This window comes from Ictalurus punctatus, chromosome 8 (assembly GCF_001660625.3).
Source record: "Ictalurus punctatus breed USDA103 chromosome 8, Coco_2.0, whole genome shotgun sequence".
In the NCBI taxonomy this organism is placed as follows: Eukaryota; Metazoa; Chordata; class Actinopteri; order Siluriformes; family Ictaluridae; genus Ictalurus; species Ictalurus punctatus.
This window is the reverse complement of record NC_030423.2, coordinates 18,927,889-18,949,476: the sequence shown is the minus strand read 5'-3', so window position 1 is coordinate 18,949,476 and position 21,588 is coordinate 18,927,889. Positions and strand designations below refer to the sequence as shown.

Below are 21,588 nucleotides of genomic sequence, written 5' to 3'. Positions count from 1 at the left end.
ACCGATCTTCCCTTTTTTTAGCCTGCTTTTCTGTAATCTCACACTGACTGAGATGTAACTTCCTTTCACTGCCTGAGTCAGTTCTACAGGCGTAAAAACAGGAGACCTCAATCTAGTGCTCAAAATACAAGGTCAAAAATGCCACGTCTAAAACGTCTCTGTTATTAAATGATTTCTGCATCTAAAGTAGGCTCAGAGACCCACCAGGTAATAGGAAAGTGGGTCCAAGATACACAGCCCCATGTGCATTCTGGTCATTTTAACATCTTGAGGACTCGAATCCATGGAAAGGGAAGAGATTTGATCTCACCATCACTCTGTATAGCCTAATTGTGTAAAAGTAGCAAGTCTTCGGCTAACATTTTGGTTATTAGCAGTTCTGTTCTCCCAAATACTCCAGCATTGCGACAGATATTACTGAGTTTGAGCGTTTTATGTTTAAATGGGCTCGACAGTCAGTGTATAAAAGTGATGTAATGGCGTGTTGTGCTAGTAGTGGAGTTATATAACTACCGTATGCTGCACTGTACTGCTCAATTTTGTCAGCATTCCTGCAATAAGGAACTCCAGCTCTCTAGTCTCTGACTCCGAAATGATCGTCTGCTATCTGACCAGTCTCTGTTGTGCTTTAGTTACTGAACACAATAATAAGTTCCAAACATTCACTGTAACCACAAATCACAAAATTGATGTCCTCATTGAATGATTTGTTTTATTGTGTGGTAACGGATTTTTTTTTTTTTTGATTGATTATGTTGCTAGATTGCAGACGTGAGCCAAATTAAAGGGAAAACTGGCGACTCTGTTATGCAGTAGGAAATATCGGTGTGATAATACGTCAGCTTCAAATTCAATACGATATTTGATACACTGTATGGCCAAATGGACACGGTGTGGGAACATGACCATAACACTCATATGTGCTTTATGAACATTACATTCCAGTTTTAGTCCCCTTTTGAGAAGGTTTTCCACTAGATTTTGGAGCGTGGCTATGGGGATTTGTGATCATTCAGGTACAGGAGCATTACTGAGGTCAGACACTGATGTTCGGTGAGGAGGCCTGGGGTCAGACGGTGTTCCATTTCATCCCAAATATGTTCAGTGGGGATGAGGTCAGGGCTCTGTGCAGGCCATTCGAGTTCTTCCACTCCAACCTTGGCAGACCATGTCTTCATGGAGCTCGCTTTGTGCACAGTGACATTGTGATGCTGGAACAGGTTTGGGATCTCTTAGTTCCAGTCAAGGGAAATTGTAATGCATCAGCATACAAAGACATTCTGTACAGTGTACAGTCTGTACTTCCAATTTTTATGCCAACATTTAATATTAAACCCATTTAGAATATAATGAAGCAAAAGTTATGTGTATTGGAATGCACCAATAATGAAACATGGCTAAGCTTTCACTGGTGGGACCCGCAAAAGGTGGCACGTTGTCACAAAGCAGCTTTACAGAAATCCAGATTATACAGTAGATTTTGGATATTATGTGGATTTTGGCTTTCAGGTAATTTTCCAGTTCCTGCTTGCTGCTCACCTAATCATTGCTGTCTCAAGCTAACACGGTAGTACACTAGTATGCTAGTGTATTTGTTCGTATGCCTGTTTCCACAGGGCTCGGGGGCTGACTGAATGCTTTGAAAAGGATGTTAATTATGCAAATCATACAGTATGCTATGGCTATCACAGTCAGCAAATCTCAATCTACGTGAACACCTATGCGACGTGTTCGACAGCGCTCTCCACCACCATCATCAAAACACCAACTATGGGAAAATCCTTTTGAAAGAACAGCTCTCATTCCAACAGTATAGTTACAGAGACTTGTATAGTCTATAATAAGGTACACTGAAATGGTTCTGGCAGCTTGTTGTGACCTCACACCTTTCTAAGACGTCACTTGCTGGTACTTGAGTACTCATACACATTCATACTTCTCAGTTCTGAAAGCTGATGAAGCCGAACACCTTCACTCCTCCATCCTAACCGAGAGCACATTCATGATTCCTATGTCATCTAACCAACTGAAAATGATCCATTAAAACAAAAGGTGTCAATGATGTTGAGAATAACAGCTTCCATCTGACTTTCCTTGCAACCACACACACACACACACACATACACACACACACACACACTACCAGGAAGGAAGGAAGGAAGGAAGGAAGAGGTTTCCTGTTGGGAAAACCAATATGCACTTTCACAGCCTCTTACAGAATCACCAGCCTGCTCCCTGTGTGTGCGAGTGTGTGTGAGTGTGTGCACCACTGTGCTCTCATTAAAGATGTAACCATTACCTTCCCCACTCTGAGACAGCATATAAACATTTTCATGTTGACATGAATGTTTTCTGATCGGACAAACTCACTTCAAAAGCCATATTCTGAGGTCCTTTAAATCCAGTTAAAGCCAAGAAGTGAATCCGCAACACACCCAGTGTGGACCACAGGCTTTTCTACTCACCTCGATAAGGAAGTCTCCGGTGCGCAATCCGGCCTGCCATGCTACCCCGCCCTCATCCACAGACTCCAGGTACTGCAGGGCGGGGAAGGCTGGGGTCGGGGTGAACTCCTCGATTGGGGTGTCAGCTGGAAATCCACATGAGAGCACAATGAGGGGGAAAAAACAGAGAGATGTACGTTATGGGACAGAACAAGGACCGTGAGACACTCTGCTCCAGAGGTTTACAACAGAAATTCTCAAAATGGACACCTAGTGGTTCCACAATTTTATCTTATTTTCATTTTGTTACAGTGGTGAAAATCACACATTATCAGCATATTATCAAAGCTATTATATTGAGGGGTCCAAACACCAAACTCAAATCAGACATGTGAGCGGTTTCCATCCGTGGAAAATTCAGGAAGAGTTCCAAAATGGTTGCAAAATAATTTTTTAAAGAACCCAAATAATGGTCATGAAATAAATCCACAATGAGGGAGTTTGTGGAGTGTATTTGATAGTTTTACATTGGTGCCTGGCTATAAAAAGTTTGAGAACCACTGATTTACAATCATATGCCCAGGTGCCTGAGACAAGATATGTGACAAGGCAGTAATTTTCTTTATGCATAGTTGCCCAGTGGACAAGTGGGTTCAGTAGGCTGCTGATACAGTGGACGCCAGCATTTATTATTGTCCACCAACCAGATGAAAAACGTGATGTTAATGTGTCCTGGTTAGTCGCAATATATGATTGGACAGTTACTTGAACGATGACTTCATCTATTATTATCTACCTTTCTACCGTTTTTATTTTTTTACCTGATCAAGCTTTTTACTTTAGTGGTTCTCATCTCTATTTTGTCCAGCTGCGTCAAAAAACATAGATTGGATTTCACAACCCCGCAACCCTTTAGACGTCCCTTAAATCATACTACAACACCATCTGTTCCTCCACACAGTGAAGCGACGGCACTGAAAACCCGGTGTAACCTTCTACTGTTGTAAACACATTACACATACTTTTGCTGGCATTTCTAGCATGTTAGTAATTTTATCATACCTGACTGCTATCAAACGCACAAAAGAACATTACATTGCTGACCAGAAATAAACATTTACATTAGGGTTGTGCCGTATCGTATCGTCCATGATATACCGGTACAATTCCTCGCCATTATAGGAATTTGTCATCCCGCGATATTGACAATACAGTTGATGACGTGTTTACGTGAGATAACGTGGGCATCTCACACGTAAAACGAGAACAAGTATGCCGAATGCCGGAAGTGGTTCGGATACAACATTTCCATTTGTTTCTCCTGCGGTTAGATTATGAATCCTGCGAGTATTGATGTTTGCATTTTCACTGGAACATTAATTCGTGAATAAAATTCTTATTAAATTTTTTTTAGCCTACTTAATTGGTATAGTTTATTGTTTGATTATGGTCAGGATTAAGTTAGACTTTTTTGGATCAATGTTTGCGTTTGCACGGCTCTCAAGACTGTATGATGTGACTTATGGCCAAAAAGATAGTGTTGAATACGCTATTTTCATACGCTCATTTTTATCGTTACCATGAAATATCGCAATGTAGTTTTAACTCTATATCGCCCATCCCTAAGTTACATTTACCACACTTGGCTGATATGTTTATCCAAAGTTACTTTTATCCACAGTTACAGAAGACAGGATACTAAGCAGTTGAGGGATAAGAGCTTTGCTCAAGGGCTCAACAGATCACTGAATTTCTTTCTCCACCATTGGATCGCCATTGTACCTGTGCCACCAATGTCCCTCTTCAACCCTGTGATATCAGATAGACACATAACTGATAACTTCTCAAGGGAATAATGTAAATACAGCATCGACCAAACAAACTAGCACCAGAATTACTAAACCTGTCAGAAATTATTCAGTATTAGCATATTTCAGGGTGGAATTTCTTTTCTTTTAAATATTGGCTTGAGTTGTATAAAAAGATGAGAGGGTTAGGGTTAAGGTTAAGGTTAGGGTCAGAGGTCAGCATTCGTACCTTTTCTTATGACTTCTTTGGTATGAATTTGGCATTGTTTGTTCAACTTTATACCAGTTTTCTCATTAAGATGGCAGAAGGACATGATGGGAGTTTACAAACTGCATATTCACAGACAGGTGTAAATGGATTAAATGTGATCTTTGGCCATTTTTATGTGTTAAATATCCATATAACAGAATGAATTCTTCTACGCAGGTTAGGTTTAGTTGTTTAAAATGAGAAGTCTTGGATGTACTTTGTGAAGTGACTGACTAGTGGCTATAGCAGATGCTATATTATTATTGTTACTATTATTGTTATATTTCAGTCTTGCGCGTGAAGTTCATCGCGAGCTTCGCGCGTCAACTTTTCACAGCGTCAACTCTTTCCGTTATACAGGTATGAGGCACCGGAGGGGGGGGTTAAAACATGGAGGGTGCGCTCTTTTTTTTCTCCCTTACCTTTTGCCCCTCTCAGCACGAAGCCGAAGCCCTCGTTATCCTTCTTCTGCAGGACCACAGTCTTCTCGTCGATGACGCAGTCACTGTGGAGAAATTTGCGCGCGCAGCGACCGTTAGTGCAGGCGGCCGTCATCCTCACCAAGGCAACCGAGTAGTGCGGCTTCATCATGCCCGAGCTCCTCATCATCACTTCTCTTAAAGCTTTGGGCTCACACTACAGGGTTTTTTTTTTCTTTTTTAATCGAGAACGATTGAAAATACGAGCCGATTTCCGTTTCGCGTCGCTGACTACCATCTCACACTCACCGACATGGTTGACGCAAAAAAATAACGGATCCGCCTCCGATCAGGTCCGCGCGAGCCGATCACAACTCGAGGCTTCAGATTTGACTTAAAAAATAATAATAAATAAATAAATAAATAAAACTACCAGTTAACCTGTTCCCACCGCCATGGCGCCTCCGGTGGAGCGATTTAAGACCAAAATGTGTCAAATCTACTATAAAATCAGACGGGGAAAAAAAAAATAAAAAATCCTGTAGTCTGACGCCCAGTTTTAGGAAAGGGTTGTTATTAATGGTCAGGCTCGCGAGCCGAGTTTAAGGCAGGAGTGGGCGGGGCTGATGGAGCGCGAGACATACAACCGCTGTGGTGAAGGATGAGGAGACATGGCATGAAGCGGGAAAAAGATGAGAGGAAAATAAAATGTTGACGAAAGCAGACGGAATGAGAGGGATGGGCAAGGGGAGAGAGAAGGAGGAAACTGGGGTGGTATGGAGGAGAGAAAGGAGAGAATGACATTTAAAGAAGAGGGAGGGAGAGGAGAGAGCGCGCGCGTTCGTTGCCGAGTAACTTCCCATAATCATGTCCATTCAGGAGCAAACCTGAGCTAATGCAATCTCTATGAGAAGCCTTCCTATCTCTTGAAAACGTTACATTTCTTTCAGTCCAAGCCCCTTGAGAGGTTCCTCCAGGCAGATGATGTTGCATTTTATGGTTTCTCAGTAGCAAGCTGCACATTTTTTATTTTTTTTGTATTAGCTTTAAGAGAAAAGGAAAGACTCTTTATAGCTGCTATAATGTAAGTGGTAAGAGTAATTAGCTCGTTTTGTGGACGGTCTATGTTAAATGTAATTATACATTGATAATAAGTACGTTGTGTGGCATCACTATAGCATCATACCACCTTGTAATTGATTATTTTCCTAATAACTCTTGTGTTTTATTCCTTACATGTGGCATGGCCCTTGAAATACACTACAAAATGTTTTACATTTTTTTGTGAGGGACCCTCATGAGTCTGTTTTCAATCAATTCTAGCAAGTTCCCCATCCAAACAAGTTAAAACTTGGACTACATTTGACAATTTGAAGTTGTAGGCAGATACTATTAGAACCATGGAAAACCCATGATACTTTCCCAGATGGAAAAACATGTGGAGTGAATTGAGAAATCTTTACCCAGCTGACAAAAAATGGTCCCCAGGACGTCCCCTAAATGGCCTCTACAAACGTCCACGTGTAGGGTCCCCTTGACGAACCTATGGATGTTGAAGGGAACGTTCACAGGACGTCCAGCGGCCATTTGGGAAGCTTAGGGGACTTTCGCTGAAATGGACACATTCAGTAATGATATGCTTTACATTATGACTCTGACGTCCTCGGAACGTCCGCCAGCAAACATTATAAACCAGACCAAATGCGGACCTAAGTGGACGTGCATGACATTCGGGGGATGTCCCCTGTTTGCTGGGTATAACCTCCCTCTGCAGCCCAACACTATTTTTGTCTTTTGACTGAATTGCAAAAATTCAACTCATAGCACCCGATGCGTACAATTAATGCTAATTTCGAACTTTCTTCAGTCCCTCCAGGATTCTGTGATTTTGCGATCGCAGATATGAATGCTAAATCAAGGAAACTCCGCAATATTCACACAACCCACCATGTGACATCATCACAACACGCATTCCGCCAAAGCCCTCTTCGATTAATGTGCGGCCAACATGAGTACAGCTAAAAGGTCTCATTTACCAACAAACATCACTGCGAAAGACAATACAATTTCATGCAATTGCAATTTTGCCAATTTAAGTAGTTTTTGGCAAAAAGGCACAAAAAAATTGAAAATTGCATTGCAGATTTTGAAAATACCCATAGCAAAATCAAGCAGTTTTGGCTGCATCAATCACAAAAAAAAACTCAGCGAAATACTGACCAGTCCAGGATCCACTTGTCTGCTCAAATGTCCATGGAAACCATCATGGCACCTTTTTGTGTATTGTGATCTCAAAGATGGTATCATCATTTCTACTGACAATGCTACCAGAGGAACTAACTTACAGATGGAGATTTTAGAGTGACTTTTTTTATACAGCGCTCTCCATCACCATCATCAAAACACCAACAAGGGGAATATTTTATGGAAGAACTGTGACCATCGTGCTAATACAGTTGCAGAGACTTTTATGCCATTGCAATTTCGCCAATTCATGTAGTTTTCCTCAATAAAGCACAAAAAAATTCAAATTGCATCAAAAATTTTGAAAATACCCGCAGTAACATCGAGCAGATTTGGTGGCAACAATCACAAAAATACTCTGAGAAATCCTGTATGGACTTTTTCTTCCTTAGTCCAGTGTGATATGATCCACACTCCTGGCTTAGTGTCAATAGGAGCTAAACACAGGGGCCAATATTATCTTTAGGTTTCATAGTTCTGTAAATACTGTGCATAGTGCATAAACTCTAGTGTTGAATTAATTCTACCTGTGTATCTATAAATACAGAGAAATATATTCCATAGCCTACACTGGACAGATTAAAACACAGATTGAGCATAAACGTGGACTATAATGATTCTTTTGGCCTAGAACTAGGCTTCATGTGTGCTGAGAATTGCATTGACACCTCACTTGATTCACAGATAAAAGACTGACTGCATGCCAATCAAAGCTTTTGATGTTTCTGACAAAATATACGCTGACAAACTGTAAAATGAGTTTTCATAGAAATGCGGGAAGAATGAGCTGACTCCTGCAGAATGATGCATGGTTACCATAGCTACAAGATCGGCTTGGGAGCAGGGTGTGTTCCTGTGTGTTTTTCTTGGCATGTATTTAGCACTTTGCAGGGATCAAATGTCCCTATGATGTTAGAAATACAAGCTGTTTTTTGTATTATGGGGTCATTTGGCTAGTACCGTACCTTGGTGTATGCATAGTGCCATTTAGATCCACTTGAGTCAGTGGAAGTACCCCAACAAAGGAGCGAATGTAAGACTATCAGTATGTGTTTCAATTGGAAGGCAGAGGTTTTCAGCACTTTGTGCACTTCATAGGGAAATGAGAAATGTGCCACTACAAAATGAATTTAAAACAAACAAATCAGAATGTTTTAAATATCTTTATTTGAATTTGTAATTGAATGTTAGTAGTTCAATTATCTCAAATTGAAATTGTATTCCATGGCTTGAATTTTTGTGGAAGGTTTCAATAGGACTGGGTGATATGATGATATAATATTGAAACTGAAATTGTATAATAATTCAAATTCAGATTCAAATTTTCACAACACTACATCCAGGGACATAGGTAAAGCAAAAGGAGCACAGATGTGATGATCACCGTTTCTGCTAATGAGCCAATTCCGTGCTATTTAGAAATTTTGAATCTGAATTTGACATGGATTCTGCCACCAAAAATGTAATTAGAATTGTCTACACTGGATTGTTATAAAATTGAAACACTAAAAATGTAATCCATAGACTACAATTTCAATTTGATGTAATTCAATTACAACACACATATATTCCCATTCAGAAGGCCTCAGAATTGAGGCCAGTATACATCCTCATTGTGGACAATGCCATCATTTTCTTCATCTGACCTTAATTCCATGAAACTTTCTACAAGTATGGTGGAATAAATTATATTGTTTGTCTTGTAGCAAGCTTGCAGTGGTATTTCTATTCATAGACAATCAGAAGTTGTTATGTGGTTAAAATAAAACTAATCAAACCAAATACAAATTAACAACTTATACTCACTAACTTGTGTCATTTAGCAAACAGGACTCCGGTTCTGTTCAGCCACCAAAAAAAAACAAAACCAGCTGCCACTAGTTTATATCCATTAGGTGCGTAGGTATAGAAGCCATCAATAGTGAATAAGAAAAAGTTGTCTTATAATCGTGTGTCTCCATATTCAATGTCTGGAAAGGCTCAGTTTAAATGCTGCCCAGTAAGAGGACCTTCAATGGCTCAAGACCAATAACATCCTGGAATGCTCATCATCATATTATATTCAGGTTCTTATACTTAGAAATAGGCTCATATCCTTTAAGCTTTTCTAATAAATTTCCCTAGTCCTATTATCCACCAAAAGCACCAATCAGTCCCTCCAAGATGTAGCAATTTTGCGATTGCAGAAATTAATGCAAAATCAAGGAAACTCCGCAATATTCAGAGGAGCTTGCAATTCTTCTAAAGTACCACAGAGCTTCCACAGATTTGGGCCGAGACCCATCACGTGATGTCATCACAACACATATTCAGCCAAAGCCCTCTTCGATTCATGTGGGTACACGAACATAGTACAGCTAAAAGGTCTCATTTACCAACAAACATCACTGCGAAAGATCATGCAATACAATTTCGTGCAATTGCAATTTTGCCAATTCAAGTCGCTTTCTGCAAAAAAAGCACAAAAAACTCTGCAAATTGCATCGCAAATTTTCAAAAGAGCTACAGCAAAATCAAGCAGTTTTGGCTGTAACAATCACAAAAAACTCTGCGAAATCCTGTACGGACTGACCAATCCAGGATCACCTCAAATGTCCATGGAAACCATCATGGCATCTTTTTATGCATTGTGATCTCAAAGATGGTATCAACATTCCTACTGACAATGCTACCAGAGGAACTAATTTATTGATGGAGATATTAGAGTGACTTTTTGTATATGACTTTTTTAGCGCTCTCCATCACTATCATCAAAACACCAAAGAAGGAATATTTTGTGACCATTGTGCTAATACAGTTCCAAAGATTTGTAGAATCAGTGCCAAGGCACATTGATGATGTTCTGGTGTATTGTGGTGGCCCAAACCTTACTAACACACTTGATATTGGTTTTTCCTTTAAACTGTCAGCCATTTGATAGCTACATTCAGTAATATTTGACAAGGCCAACAATCCTGGCAGAACAATACTCATTCTAAATACTAAACAATTCCCATTATAAATACTTCCCATAATAAATACCCATAAACTGTTCAGGTTCTCCGACAAGCAAGTCAGGATTATTATTTCCCAGCTTGATGGTTAACAGTGAAGTCCGAATACCAAGTTATTTTGTTACTTAAGTAACATTTTAGTTGCAGCTCACCGTAGTTCTTAACACGTAACAAATATAAAATATAATTAATTAGCAGAAAAAAAGAATGAATATTAATGCACAACAACAACAACAACAACAACAACAATAATAATAATAAGAAGAAGAAGAAGAAGAAGAAGAAGAATCACCCTATTACTTTCTAGGATGCCCTGCATATGTATGATATTTGCCTATTTATTACTAAACCTCAATACCTTTTAATTCAACTTACTAGTATTTTTTAAACTTCCTGCCTCATGCTCTGCAAATCCGGGAGCCAACAACAGGAAGTAGATGGTGATGCATCACCATGGATTCTTTCTACGTGTCTCCATGACAACGTGCTCAGAGCAAGAGGTGTGTGTGTGTGTGTGTGTGTGTGTGTGTGTGTGTGTGTGTGTGTGTGTGCTGAGTAGGAGTTCAGTTTGTCGCTTATGGATTTATTTTTTTCCTCCTTAAAGTGGCCTATACAAAAACAGACAAGATCGGTAGCATAACAGTTTTCTTAAAACGTCTTCTAGCGTGCTCAGAGCCTGATAAACTTTTTGCACTTGTGCAATAATCAATGATTAAAGTGGCAGTGTTTTGCAGCGTGATGATGCAGTAATTCTGTTTACTTCGACCTTCTGAAGGGTGAATAAATCTTTGAGTGAAATAATATATTCTACTGACTAATGCATCTGACAAACGGTACGGAAATAAATCACAGTATGATCGACATACAGGCCCCAAAACACTGTTTTTAGTATGTTACAAAATTTGTGTACAACAAGAGTGATCTTAAATTAAAAATAACTCTGTACAGGCAGAGCAAGTGTTCAAGTATTTGGCTGGAGAAACAGATATGCGAAGAGGTTTGGTAACCAAAACAATTCTCCAAAAACCGTAGGCCACCCTACAGAAGCATGCTTCACTGTCATTAATATCAATTTCAAATTCCCTCATCATACTGTACAGCAACACTAGTATATGACCACTTCTCTAATTCTTACTAAATTCATTCACGTGCATGCTTTACGATTAAAGTACAGTTTCAAATTATGATGCTTGGAATTTGTCTGAACACGACCTTTGATTACATCACAGCGCAGATTTTTCGACGCCATCATCGTGTCAGTGTTGAGCCACGCTGACCCGCGGCTCGAGTATTCGGGCCGCTTACATAAGCAGCCATCTGACAATGAGCGCTTTCACACTCTCTGCAAAGCTTCTCAGAAAAAGAAATCACACGTGAACAGTTGTGTTGTGATTTCTATGGAGTGGAACAGAACAAAGACTGGAGGATTGGGGAAATTATATGATGATATGATAATAGATATGAAGGGGATAGACTTTGTTCGATTGATTAGACAGATGAAAATACTCGGAAATTGATAAAAAAAAAAATGATTGTGCAAACAGTAAGATGCTTTTCATTTAGTGGATTAATATCCATGTAATCTGTCATGTGATCATTCTGTCTAGGCATAATGATCAGATGACTGAGATCATGTGTCAAGTAATCCACAAAATGAAAAGTCTAATCTAGAATAATCTGAAATGGAGATGCATTATATCACAGTACTGTTGAATTCTCGATTCTGATTCGTCATTCATTTTCTATAGCAGCTCTGACCAATCGCAGGTTTATTTTAATGTGCTCGTTCTAATATTTTATCATTTCTATAGTAACTACTGGGACTTACTGTACGGTGGACGCTCCACATAAATAGGTTTAAAAAATGTGTGTAATTAATGATGATTATTTAACATTTTTGGAAGGAGTCTCCAGTGTCAGAGCTTTGTAACAGTTAAAGGTCAAGCAGTAAGTTTCAGTTTTCCGCCATTGGAAAGTCCTCAAGACAAAAAACGTTGCGCTTTCTCAGTAACAAAACACGGTGCAGTTACGTCTTATTACCTTCAAGATAGAGTTCAAAAGAGAGGCTGGTGAGGGAACAAGTGTTTATATGTGCTATAACATGAACTAACTTGTGAACTAACTTGTTTCACGGATACAAAAAATATGATGGATCGTTCTTTAATAAAGAAATATTTGTGGCAAATGGCTGTGGTATGAATATTAAAAAATTTCATTACGTGCTCTTGTTGGAAAATGATCAACTTTGGGGTGGTGATGGTGATATCTCACCATGCCGACGTTGATGATTTTCCTTTAACTGCACACCTCATCATTTCGTAAAAAATTTATTAACACGTGCTTAATTCCAACTGAAAAAACATGACCAAAATCCAAGTCTGGCAAGTTATACGGTATACTGCATTCCCTTATTCTTAAGAACTTGGAACAAGTCGACCTCTGGCTCGGAAATGTGCACTGGCAAAGTCACCATTCCCAGTCACATTATGAAAACAAACACACCTAACATTACACGGCGAATGCTAAGCTTTAGTCCTGTTACATACATATTTACTTTATAGAAGATGATTAGTAGTGTTCTGTTGTGACAACATGTTGTATGGCAATTTTTTGGGTGGCTTAAGTGTAGCCCTGTTATTATTATTATTATTATTATTATTATTATTATTATTATTATTATTATTATTACTACTAGAGAAGAATAAGAAGGCAAAATGTGTTACATTAGTGACTAACTATATATTTCTATTTTATTTGTTTGGTGAACAGATTACAGGAAGGGTTGTCATGTTCCATGATTTGTCACATTATAGATCAATTTTCTGCATCCGGAAACCCTGGAACACATTTAAATCGGGAATTTGGAATACATACGGACTATTAATTAATTAATTACTTGTGTCATTATTGTGGGAGATTCAAGTAACATAACCACATGTGATGTCTGACATAAGAGAAATTAATGTAGCGGTAAATGCACAGCGATGTTCTGATCAATTATCCAGATGCCTGTGAGCTGCTTCACATGGTTCGGAAAGGCCAATCGGCTAATGAGACGACATTTGATGTGCTACGGGCCGTGAATAATCGCTTCCTGACCCTCTCTACGCTCAGCTTTATGAGAAGCTTATCGGTGTTAATTAATTGTAACATGACAAACGAATTACCGCTGCGAATGTAAATTTCATATTCGAAGAGGAACTTTAAAAGTTGCGGGTTAAATAGTTTCAAAACACGCTTTAAACGAGGTCAAATGACGAGGAATTAAGAGTGTACTGGAACCTGATGGTTAAGCCCTTGGAGGATTGTAAAACTTATAATCACTGTGCTAATGTAGTGAATCATTTATAGATCGACAAAGAAAATAATATTAGGGCAGAAGGTTTGAAACACTACTGAATGAGAATTATAAGTAAATTATAAGTGTACCTTGGAAGGAATCTCCAGCTAAAAAGTCCAGAACGTCAGGAGGAACAACACACCTCGACACTAATAAAGAACTCAAAAACCCTTTAAGATTTTTAACTAAGGAACATGCAGTCCTTTGAAATTAGGTTTTGAGGATTATAAGCTATTAGAGATACGCAAGAATATCTGAAAACATATTAAGGAGGATTAGAAAAAGCTTTAATCTCACCTTGATGCATCAAAGCTGTCATATGATCCCACTGTGTAGTGTCGAAAGAGCTTCCGCCTCTCAGATCGGTCTGCTCGGGCATCTGCACAGACAAGACACGTGCTTCACGTTTATTTAGATAAAACTCAATGACCTAATATTCCAGAGATATGAGTTCAGTTTGAATTGGACATCAAGAGTAGATGATCAGAGCTATTTATTGTTTAAACAATCATTCTAACAGGACACACCTGGGTAAAAGAAACACCTGTCACTCACATGTTCCAGTATTTTTGCTCGCCTTTAAATTGGGTGGTCTGATACAAAATGTGCTATGTTCTATGCGCTTTAACACGTCTACATATACATACCAGGAAATAAAAGCTGAAACTCTCTTCTCATATTCATCTTTTGCTCTCAAACCCAAATGTCGTCAGACTACAGTAGAAAAAAAAAAACAATTGGCCTTGCCGTTCCAGTAGTTTTGGAGGGAACTGTAACTATAAATGGGTGAAATGTACATGGATGGAATGTCATTTTCCAGTGCCATTTTCCAATAAATAGAAAAAAAAGTGTTGGCATATTATTAAACTATTATTATTATTATTATTATTGTTATTATTATAGGAAAATGATCATGTTATCTCTACATCATGTCTGGCTGTATCACCCCACCCTGTCATTTATTATTTTCTTATAACATCCCTCAAGTGTTTTATTCCTTGCATACCACTGACCATCATAATTAAAATTATAATGTGCTATTTTGAAATGGGCTGAACATCAGTGGCACAGAAAGAAATACCAAAAGGAATAAACTGCACACAATGCGGCCTTCCAGTAATGATAGTATGATGCTATATCAAAGGGCACTGGGGAGGAAAAAATGCCTTCTGCTCACAAATTAGTGTCCATATGTCACCATATGCCATGGTGTCCCAGCAGTCATTTCTGCAGAAAACGAACTCATAAAAATCATGGAAAACCACAATACATGGTCTTTGGTCAGGAAGCAAATCAATGGAGAATAGCCTCTTTCCTGGAAACTGGAACCTCTTCAGGGGTAAAAATCACCAGCTCATTTCAGTGGGCACGGCGTATCGACCCGGCACAGCCACAAGGAAGCCTTTTAAAGGGGGAAATGCTGGAGAGCAGCCAGAGAGCAGCAGCTTTAAAGAAGGAGAGGTACTGACCCAGTGCAATAGTAGCACAGATGATGCAGTGGAGGTGGTGTAAATGAAACAGGGACTGGAATGAAATGCTGACCCTGTCTTCAGATAAACTGAACTCGTCTCGTGGGAGCACTCATGTTTAGTGGTAAGCGTCTCATATAGCCACTGGTTTCATATTTATGGATGTGAAATCATAGAGCATTTCTGCACGACTATCGAACAACTGTCCTTTATCACCGCTGTAGAGATCTCATGAGAACTCATTCACCAAATACACATCACTGAGTAAATCCAATTCAACTGAATAGGAAAAATTTCACAAACACACCATATAGGGACACACTTTACATATAATCTTCCTCTCTTTTCTTAATTCCTTCCTCTCTTCCAGAGACTCAGTTTTCAAGTATTTTATTTTCATTTGGCAGGTAGAGGCTCCAAACTGCACCGTTTGCACTGATCATGTTGATCCATGCTGATCATATAAATTGTCAGGAGTCTGTGTGGGATTCGCCACCCTTATCCCCCCTTTCGTGATGATATGATGACTGCTGGCCTTTTATTGACGTTATGTATCAGTGTTTTTGTGCTTTTAGCTCCATAGGACAAAAAAGCAACATCTAACATACTAACATAGCATTAACACTGTATACACTTGAACTGCTGGTGCAGTTGAACTGCTGACTCGTTATTATGCATAATATTGGTACTGTTTTTACTATGTAGATACACAAATCAATATAGTCTATATACTAGAGGAGTACCAGTACCTGGAAACCCTATAAAACATTGAAAATAAAACTCAAACACTGAAAATATAATAGTGTCCTCTACTGATATTGGCACCCTTGGTAAATATGAGCAAACAAGGCTGTGAAAAACTGTCTTTATCATTTAAATATCGATCTTTTGTTCAAAAGTACTCTGCTCTCATAGATATCAAACAATTGCAAACATATATATATATATATATATATATATATATATATATATATATATATATATATATATATACACACATACACGTGTGTGTGTGTGTGTGTGGCACAATTATTGGCACCCCTATGAATTCATATGAGAAAAATATATTTTAAGTATATTCCCATTGATATTTAAAAAATTTTGGTACAAATTTTTTTGGGACTAGGAACAGAAAATTGTTGAGTTCCTGTTTCACAGGGTCATATAAGTGGTAAATGGTCTGCACTTATATAGCGCTTTTATCCAAAGCGCTTTACACTGTGTCTCATTCACCCATTCACACACACACACACACACACTCACACACACCAATGGTATCCGGATTCATCTACATCACAGTCACAAAACAAAGTTGTTTGGAAGGGTTTAAAAAAAGCCTCTACTCTCATACAAAAACAAACTCAAGCGTCTTCAGTTTGCCAGACCCTACTGGAACTTCAAATGAGATCGGGTTCTATGGTCAGATGAAACAGAAATAGATCTTTTTGGTAATAAACACCAGAGGTGGTTTTGGCGCAGACAGAGAGTTAGCCATATGAAAAGTACCTCATGCCCACGGTTAAATATGGCGGTGGCTCGTTAATGTTTTGGGGCTGATTTCTGCCAGAGGACCTGGACATTTTGTTAGGATATATGACATCACACACTCTATCAAATATCAACAGATATTAAATTAAAACCTGACTGTCTCTGCCAGAAAGCTTAACATGGGTCATGGTTGGATCTTCCAGCAGGACAATGATCCAAAACATACATCAAAATCAACACCACAATGGCTTACTGACCACAAAATCAAACTCCTGCCATGGCCATCCCAGTCCCCTGACTTGAACCCCATAGAAAACCTGTGGGGTGAACTGAAGACGAGAGTCCACCAGCGTGGACCTCGAAATGGGAATTATCTGGAGAGATTCTGTATGGAGGAATGGTCTCAGATCCCTTGCCATGTATTCTCTAACCTCATCAGGCATTATAGCAGAAGACTCAGAGCTGTTATCTTGGCAAAGGGAGGTAGCACAAAATATTGACTAAAAGGGTGCCAAGGGTGCCAATAATTGTTGCACACCTATATTTAACAAAAATATATTTTTATAAACCTGTGTTTTGTTTGCAATTGTTTGATTTCCATGAGAGCAGAGTATTTTTGTAATTTTTTTAAAAGAAAAGATCAAAAGTTAAAACAATAAAGACAATTTTTCACAGCCTTCTTTGCTCATATTTACCAAGGGTGCCAATATTAGTGGAGGGCACTGTACATCACTCCGGTTCATAACTGGTCTCAGCTAGAGAGGTGCATGGGACTATTTTACTAATCGTGTTCTTGCAGTTATTTTTTTGTATGAAGTTGCCAGTGATATTTTTGAAATACTTTAGTTAGCTCTAATTTTAGAAAATATAAGCAAACTAGTACCCGAATTTAAACTAAATGAATAAATGAATTTAAATGTATCACACAGCCCCACAAGTTCATGCTGGAACATAATCACATTCGCATGAAAATAAAAACAGAACGTAGGTGCCCTGTGATGCCCTGTGAAACTTTCTGGCAAGCTGTATTTTATTTATTTTTATCTGTATTTGTATCAGTTCTGAGGACATCTCTTCATTCCAAATAATGTATTTGTATTCGCTTGCATCCCTAACATAATGTATACACACTCTGAAGTGATGTCTCAATGCTCCAGAATACTAAGACATCCTATACCATTGTGTGCTTTTAACTTTCTGGCAAGAGTTCAGGGCAAGCTCACGTTTGGTCATGTGCTCTTGAGAGTACCATCCCAGCAACATTTTAGTACTTTTTTCTCAGATAGTATTTATAGATATATTTCTGAATTGATATACTATACTGTGTATCAGCTGTAATTATGAATGTAGTTAAGCTTGACTTTGACCTTACTCTGTTCCTGTCAAGTTTAATTAAAGCATTTCCACACACTGTAGCCTATAAATAATAAATTCTGCATAATTAAAATGATTAGTTTATGTGTAAATATAATCCTAGCCTAAATCGTGGTTACTTGGTTGTCATGGTTACTTTCTAATATTATATAATTATATATTTTATTATATAATACATTATATAATATGAAGACATTACAGGTCTTTATATAGCAAAATAACAAACACTTGGCAGCCAATCAGAATATATATACATCTAATATATATATATATATATATATATATATATATATATATATATATATATACACACACACACACACACACACACACACACACACACACATATATATATATATATATATATATATATATATATATATATATATATATATATATATACTGTTTATATTGTAAGTACATATTTTAACATCAAGGCAACTATTCTGATTCAGCAGTCACAGATTCTGCCTTTAAAGAAACACCTTGTCATTTTTTGGCTACAGTTCTTCTACTAATGCTCTTGAGCAGAGTTTCACACTTACACACAGTTTCACACTCACACTAAGTATATCTCTATTCAAGTACCATTTGCAATATATATATATATATATATATATATATATATATATATATATATATATATATATATATATATATATAAGTACAAATTGTGAAGAGTACATTACTGTTCTATTATATACATGTAGGCTACATTGTACTGTCTGCTGCTTAATATGTCAAAATGAAAAAGACACATGACCCATAATACAAAAATATCTCATACTGAGATACTGCATAAATGAGAACTATTTTAATTCGAAGCGTTACTGATACAACCAGGAAGTTGATCATTTTCCCTTAACAGTGCATCTTGAAATGTTTTACTCCACTTATATCAGAGCAATTTGCAAAAGCTGACAGTATTTTCATTATTAAAGAATGACATGTCATATATATTATCCATTTACTGTTTGTAACTATCGTTAAATTTGTATATTTATACATTTAAATTGTGGAACATCTGTGATACAAGTTTGTTCCTGTTACGGCTTACATTATTGCAGCCATGAACTTGCTCTTTAAGTTGATAAGTTTAAAAAAAAATACAGCTTGTTACCGAGCAACTACAAAAAGCAACATAGTCCATCCTTAGACTTTCCTGTAGAGGACAAGTTGCTTCACCTCAGACTGTTACAAAGCACTGACACTGGCGACTCCTTCTATAAATGATTAATATACTTCTCTCTCACTATTTCAACAATGGTACATTTTTCTTTGTTAAATAACAACACATTTGAATCTGATTATTAGATTTAAATTATGTGAGTATTACCACCATACAATTGCCTGTGAATTAAAGGTTACTGTAGAAACAATATCATATTAAAATGAGCATGTTAATATAAAACTGTGATTTGACTTGGAACCAGAACGTCCGTCACAGCTGCTGTTATAGAAAACCTCCGACCAATCAGAATTGAGAATTCAACAACTCTGTAGAAATGGTCTTAAAACATGCCCCAATCGTGCCTGTGACAATTCATGTAACTTAGCAACAGAACCTTGAAGAAAGTCGCTCGGTTACTGTGAGAATGTCTGTATCAGGTATCAAATGATACTTATAACTGCACTGTATTAAAAATGAAACAAATTGGATCGTTGCGTCCTTATTATTTAGTATTTAAAACAGAATTACGACAAGTCGTATTTATACGGAATTAACAGTTTGTAGAGTTTAATAAAGCTAGGCTATTAATCACATCATGATAATTGCCTAAGCACTTATTTTACGATATTATTACAATATAGTATCAATAAGTCAGTTGAAACAAAGCGCATAAGCAATGACAAATTCAGTTACGTATATGGAAATATAAACGGAATCTTAATCTATGTAGCTTTTCATATGAATGGAGTCATGAGTATTGTTACTAATTTGCAAGCACGAGATCATGATGGACAGTCGGCCATGATTTTGAAACTTTCATGAAACTCTTGGCAGGTGAATAGAATTATACCATAGCGATATGATGACACCTTTACATTTTTCCTAAATAAGTTTCGTATGACAACTTGCCTAATGATGTCCATCCAAATGCATTTTATTGCCCAAAAAATGGGTTGCAGTGCCAGTGACTGCATTTTAAAGTGTCCATGACGATATTATGAGTATTGCATAACAGTGATATACTCCAAAACTGATTACCAGCTTGAAAGATGCAAAGCTGTGCAAGGCACTCAACAAGACTTCAAGCTTAAACGCCCTGAGCAAGTACATGCAAATATGGAACAGCTTTCATCCACATACCACAGAAACCAACATCAGAAATGCATTTAACACAATAGCAACTCCAAACGGCACCAAAATTTTAAATATAGGCCACAAATTTCATATATGCGTACACGTTAGGCCACCAAAGTTCCAGTAAAGATCAACAATACCTCCAAAATGAACCTTCTTCCTGATTCTGGGAAGCTCATCCATCTGGCCTCCTGTTGCCTTCAAATCGTAGAGCCAATCGCACCAAATGCTTGATCCCCCAAAGCATAAAAAAGGGGAGCAAGCACTCTCTATGTCCCTCTATCTCCCTCTACCTTTCTCTCTGTCCCTCCCAGTCTCTCCCTCCAGCCCTGCACTAGCTCCACATAGCCCCCAAACTTTTTTCACCCCTTAAATCTCATCATAAAGGTAGGAGGACATTTGCACTGAGAAAGCTCTAATGCAATCGCTGGATCTCTCTGCTGTAAAAGAACGAGTGTGCGTGTGTGTGAGAGCGAAAGAGAGTGAGAGAGACAGAGAGAGTGAGAGGGAAAAAAATGATACAAAAATGGAAGAAAAAAAAAAACTTGCTAAGGCCCACTCCTTAGCAACAGGCTTGTACAGTGTAGAGCATGTTTCCATGGAAATGTATCAATCAGGAATGTGCATGAGTGTTGCACATTCGCAAAGGTTCAAGAGACGTCAACACACTCGGCACTCACATCTAAAACCCAGCAGCGTCATCAGAAGCACTAACGCTGGAAAAGTGCAGACGCTTACCCACATCAGCTGTCCAATCCTGCACTATGATGCTGTGGATGGACAGAGTGACCTTAATTCTTTGGACTCATACTGTGCAGAGATTTAATGCAATTACAAATATGCAAATAGCATATGAGTAATTAAAGAAATTATGAAATTATTTAATTTAAAAAAATGCACAGTATAACTGGTGTAATTAATTTATACACTGAGGCTGCTTTCAGACAAATCTTTTTTCCTCAACTGCCAGCACACATTTTACATATAATATAATCATATGGCAAACAGCTGCAAGGTGAGTTGAATGAAGCCGCTTTTCAAAAGCACTGCTGCCAGCATTTTTATCACAGCGGAGTGCCTTGAAACTGGAAATCACCCGACAAGCAGCTTTTCTTTGCAGTGGTTAGTCTACTGTGCCTTGCATAAGCGTTCACTCCACCATAAAAGGGGGCATTGGTCAGAGAAGGCCAATAGTAATTCTCAGCATGATGTGCTGCCATCTCCATGCTTCACTGTGGTGATGGTCTTCTCAGTGTTTTTGCTGAGCCTACAACTTGCCCTTTGGCTGATCACAAACAGGATTTCATATGCCCAGATTACAGTTGTCCTGTGAACTGCTTCTTCCATCTGAGCTGTGGAACTTTCCAGCTCCTTTAGAGTTACCCTTGGCCTCTGGGTTGTCTTGGACTATTCTCCTGACTTATTGTTGGATGGTTTCCTCTAAGTAGTTCCCT

General features: G+C 38.1%; 1 protein-coding gene across 4 annotated transcripts in view; it reads right to left on the bottom strand.

Annotated features, from left to right (window-relative positions):
* shank2b (SH3 and multiple ankyrin repeat domains 2b) overlaps positions 1 to 21,588 on the bottom strand; it is a 137,997-nt gene that overhangs the window by 39,473 nt on the left and 76,936 nt on the right. For 3 of the 4 annotated variants that reach the window (XM_053682217.1, XM_053682216.1, XM_047157260.2), the window contains exons 13-15: positions 13,796 to 13,877; positions 4,925 to 5,007; positions 2,466 to 2,590 (exon numbers count right to left, since the gene is read on the bottom strand). In XM_053682217.1, the coding sequence (XP_053538192.1) occupies positions 2,466 to 2,590; positions 4,925 to 5,007; positions 13,796 to 13,877 (290 nt within the window). Of the gene's footprint in view, positions 1 to 2,465; positions 2,591 to 4,924; positions 5,588 to 13,795; positions 13,878 to 21,588 lie in introns of those variants that run through there. The other variant, XM_053682215.1, reaches the window with a different exon arrangement.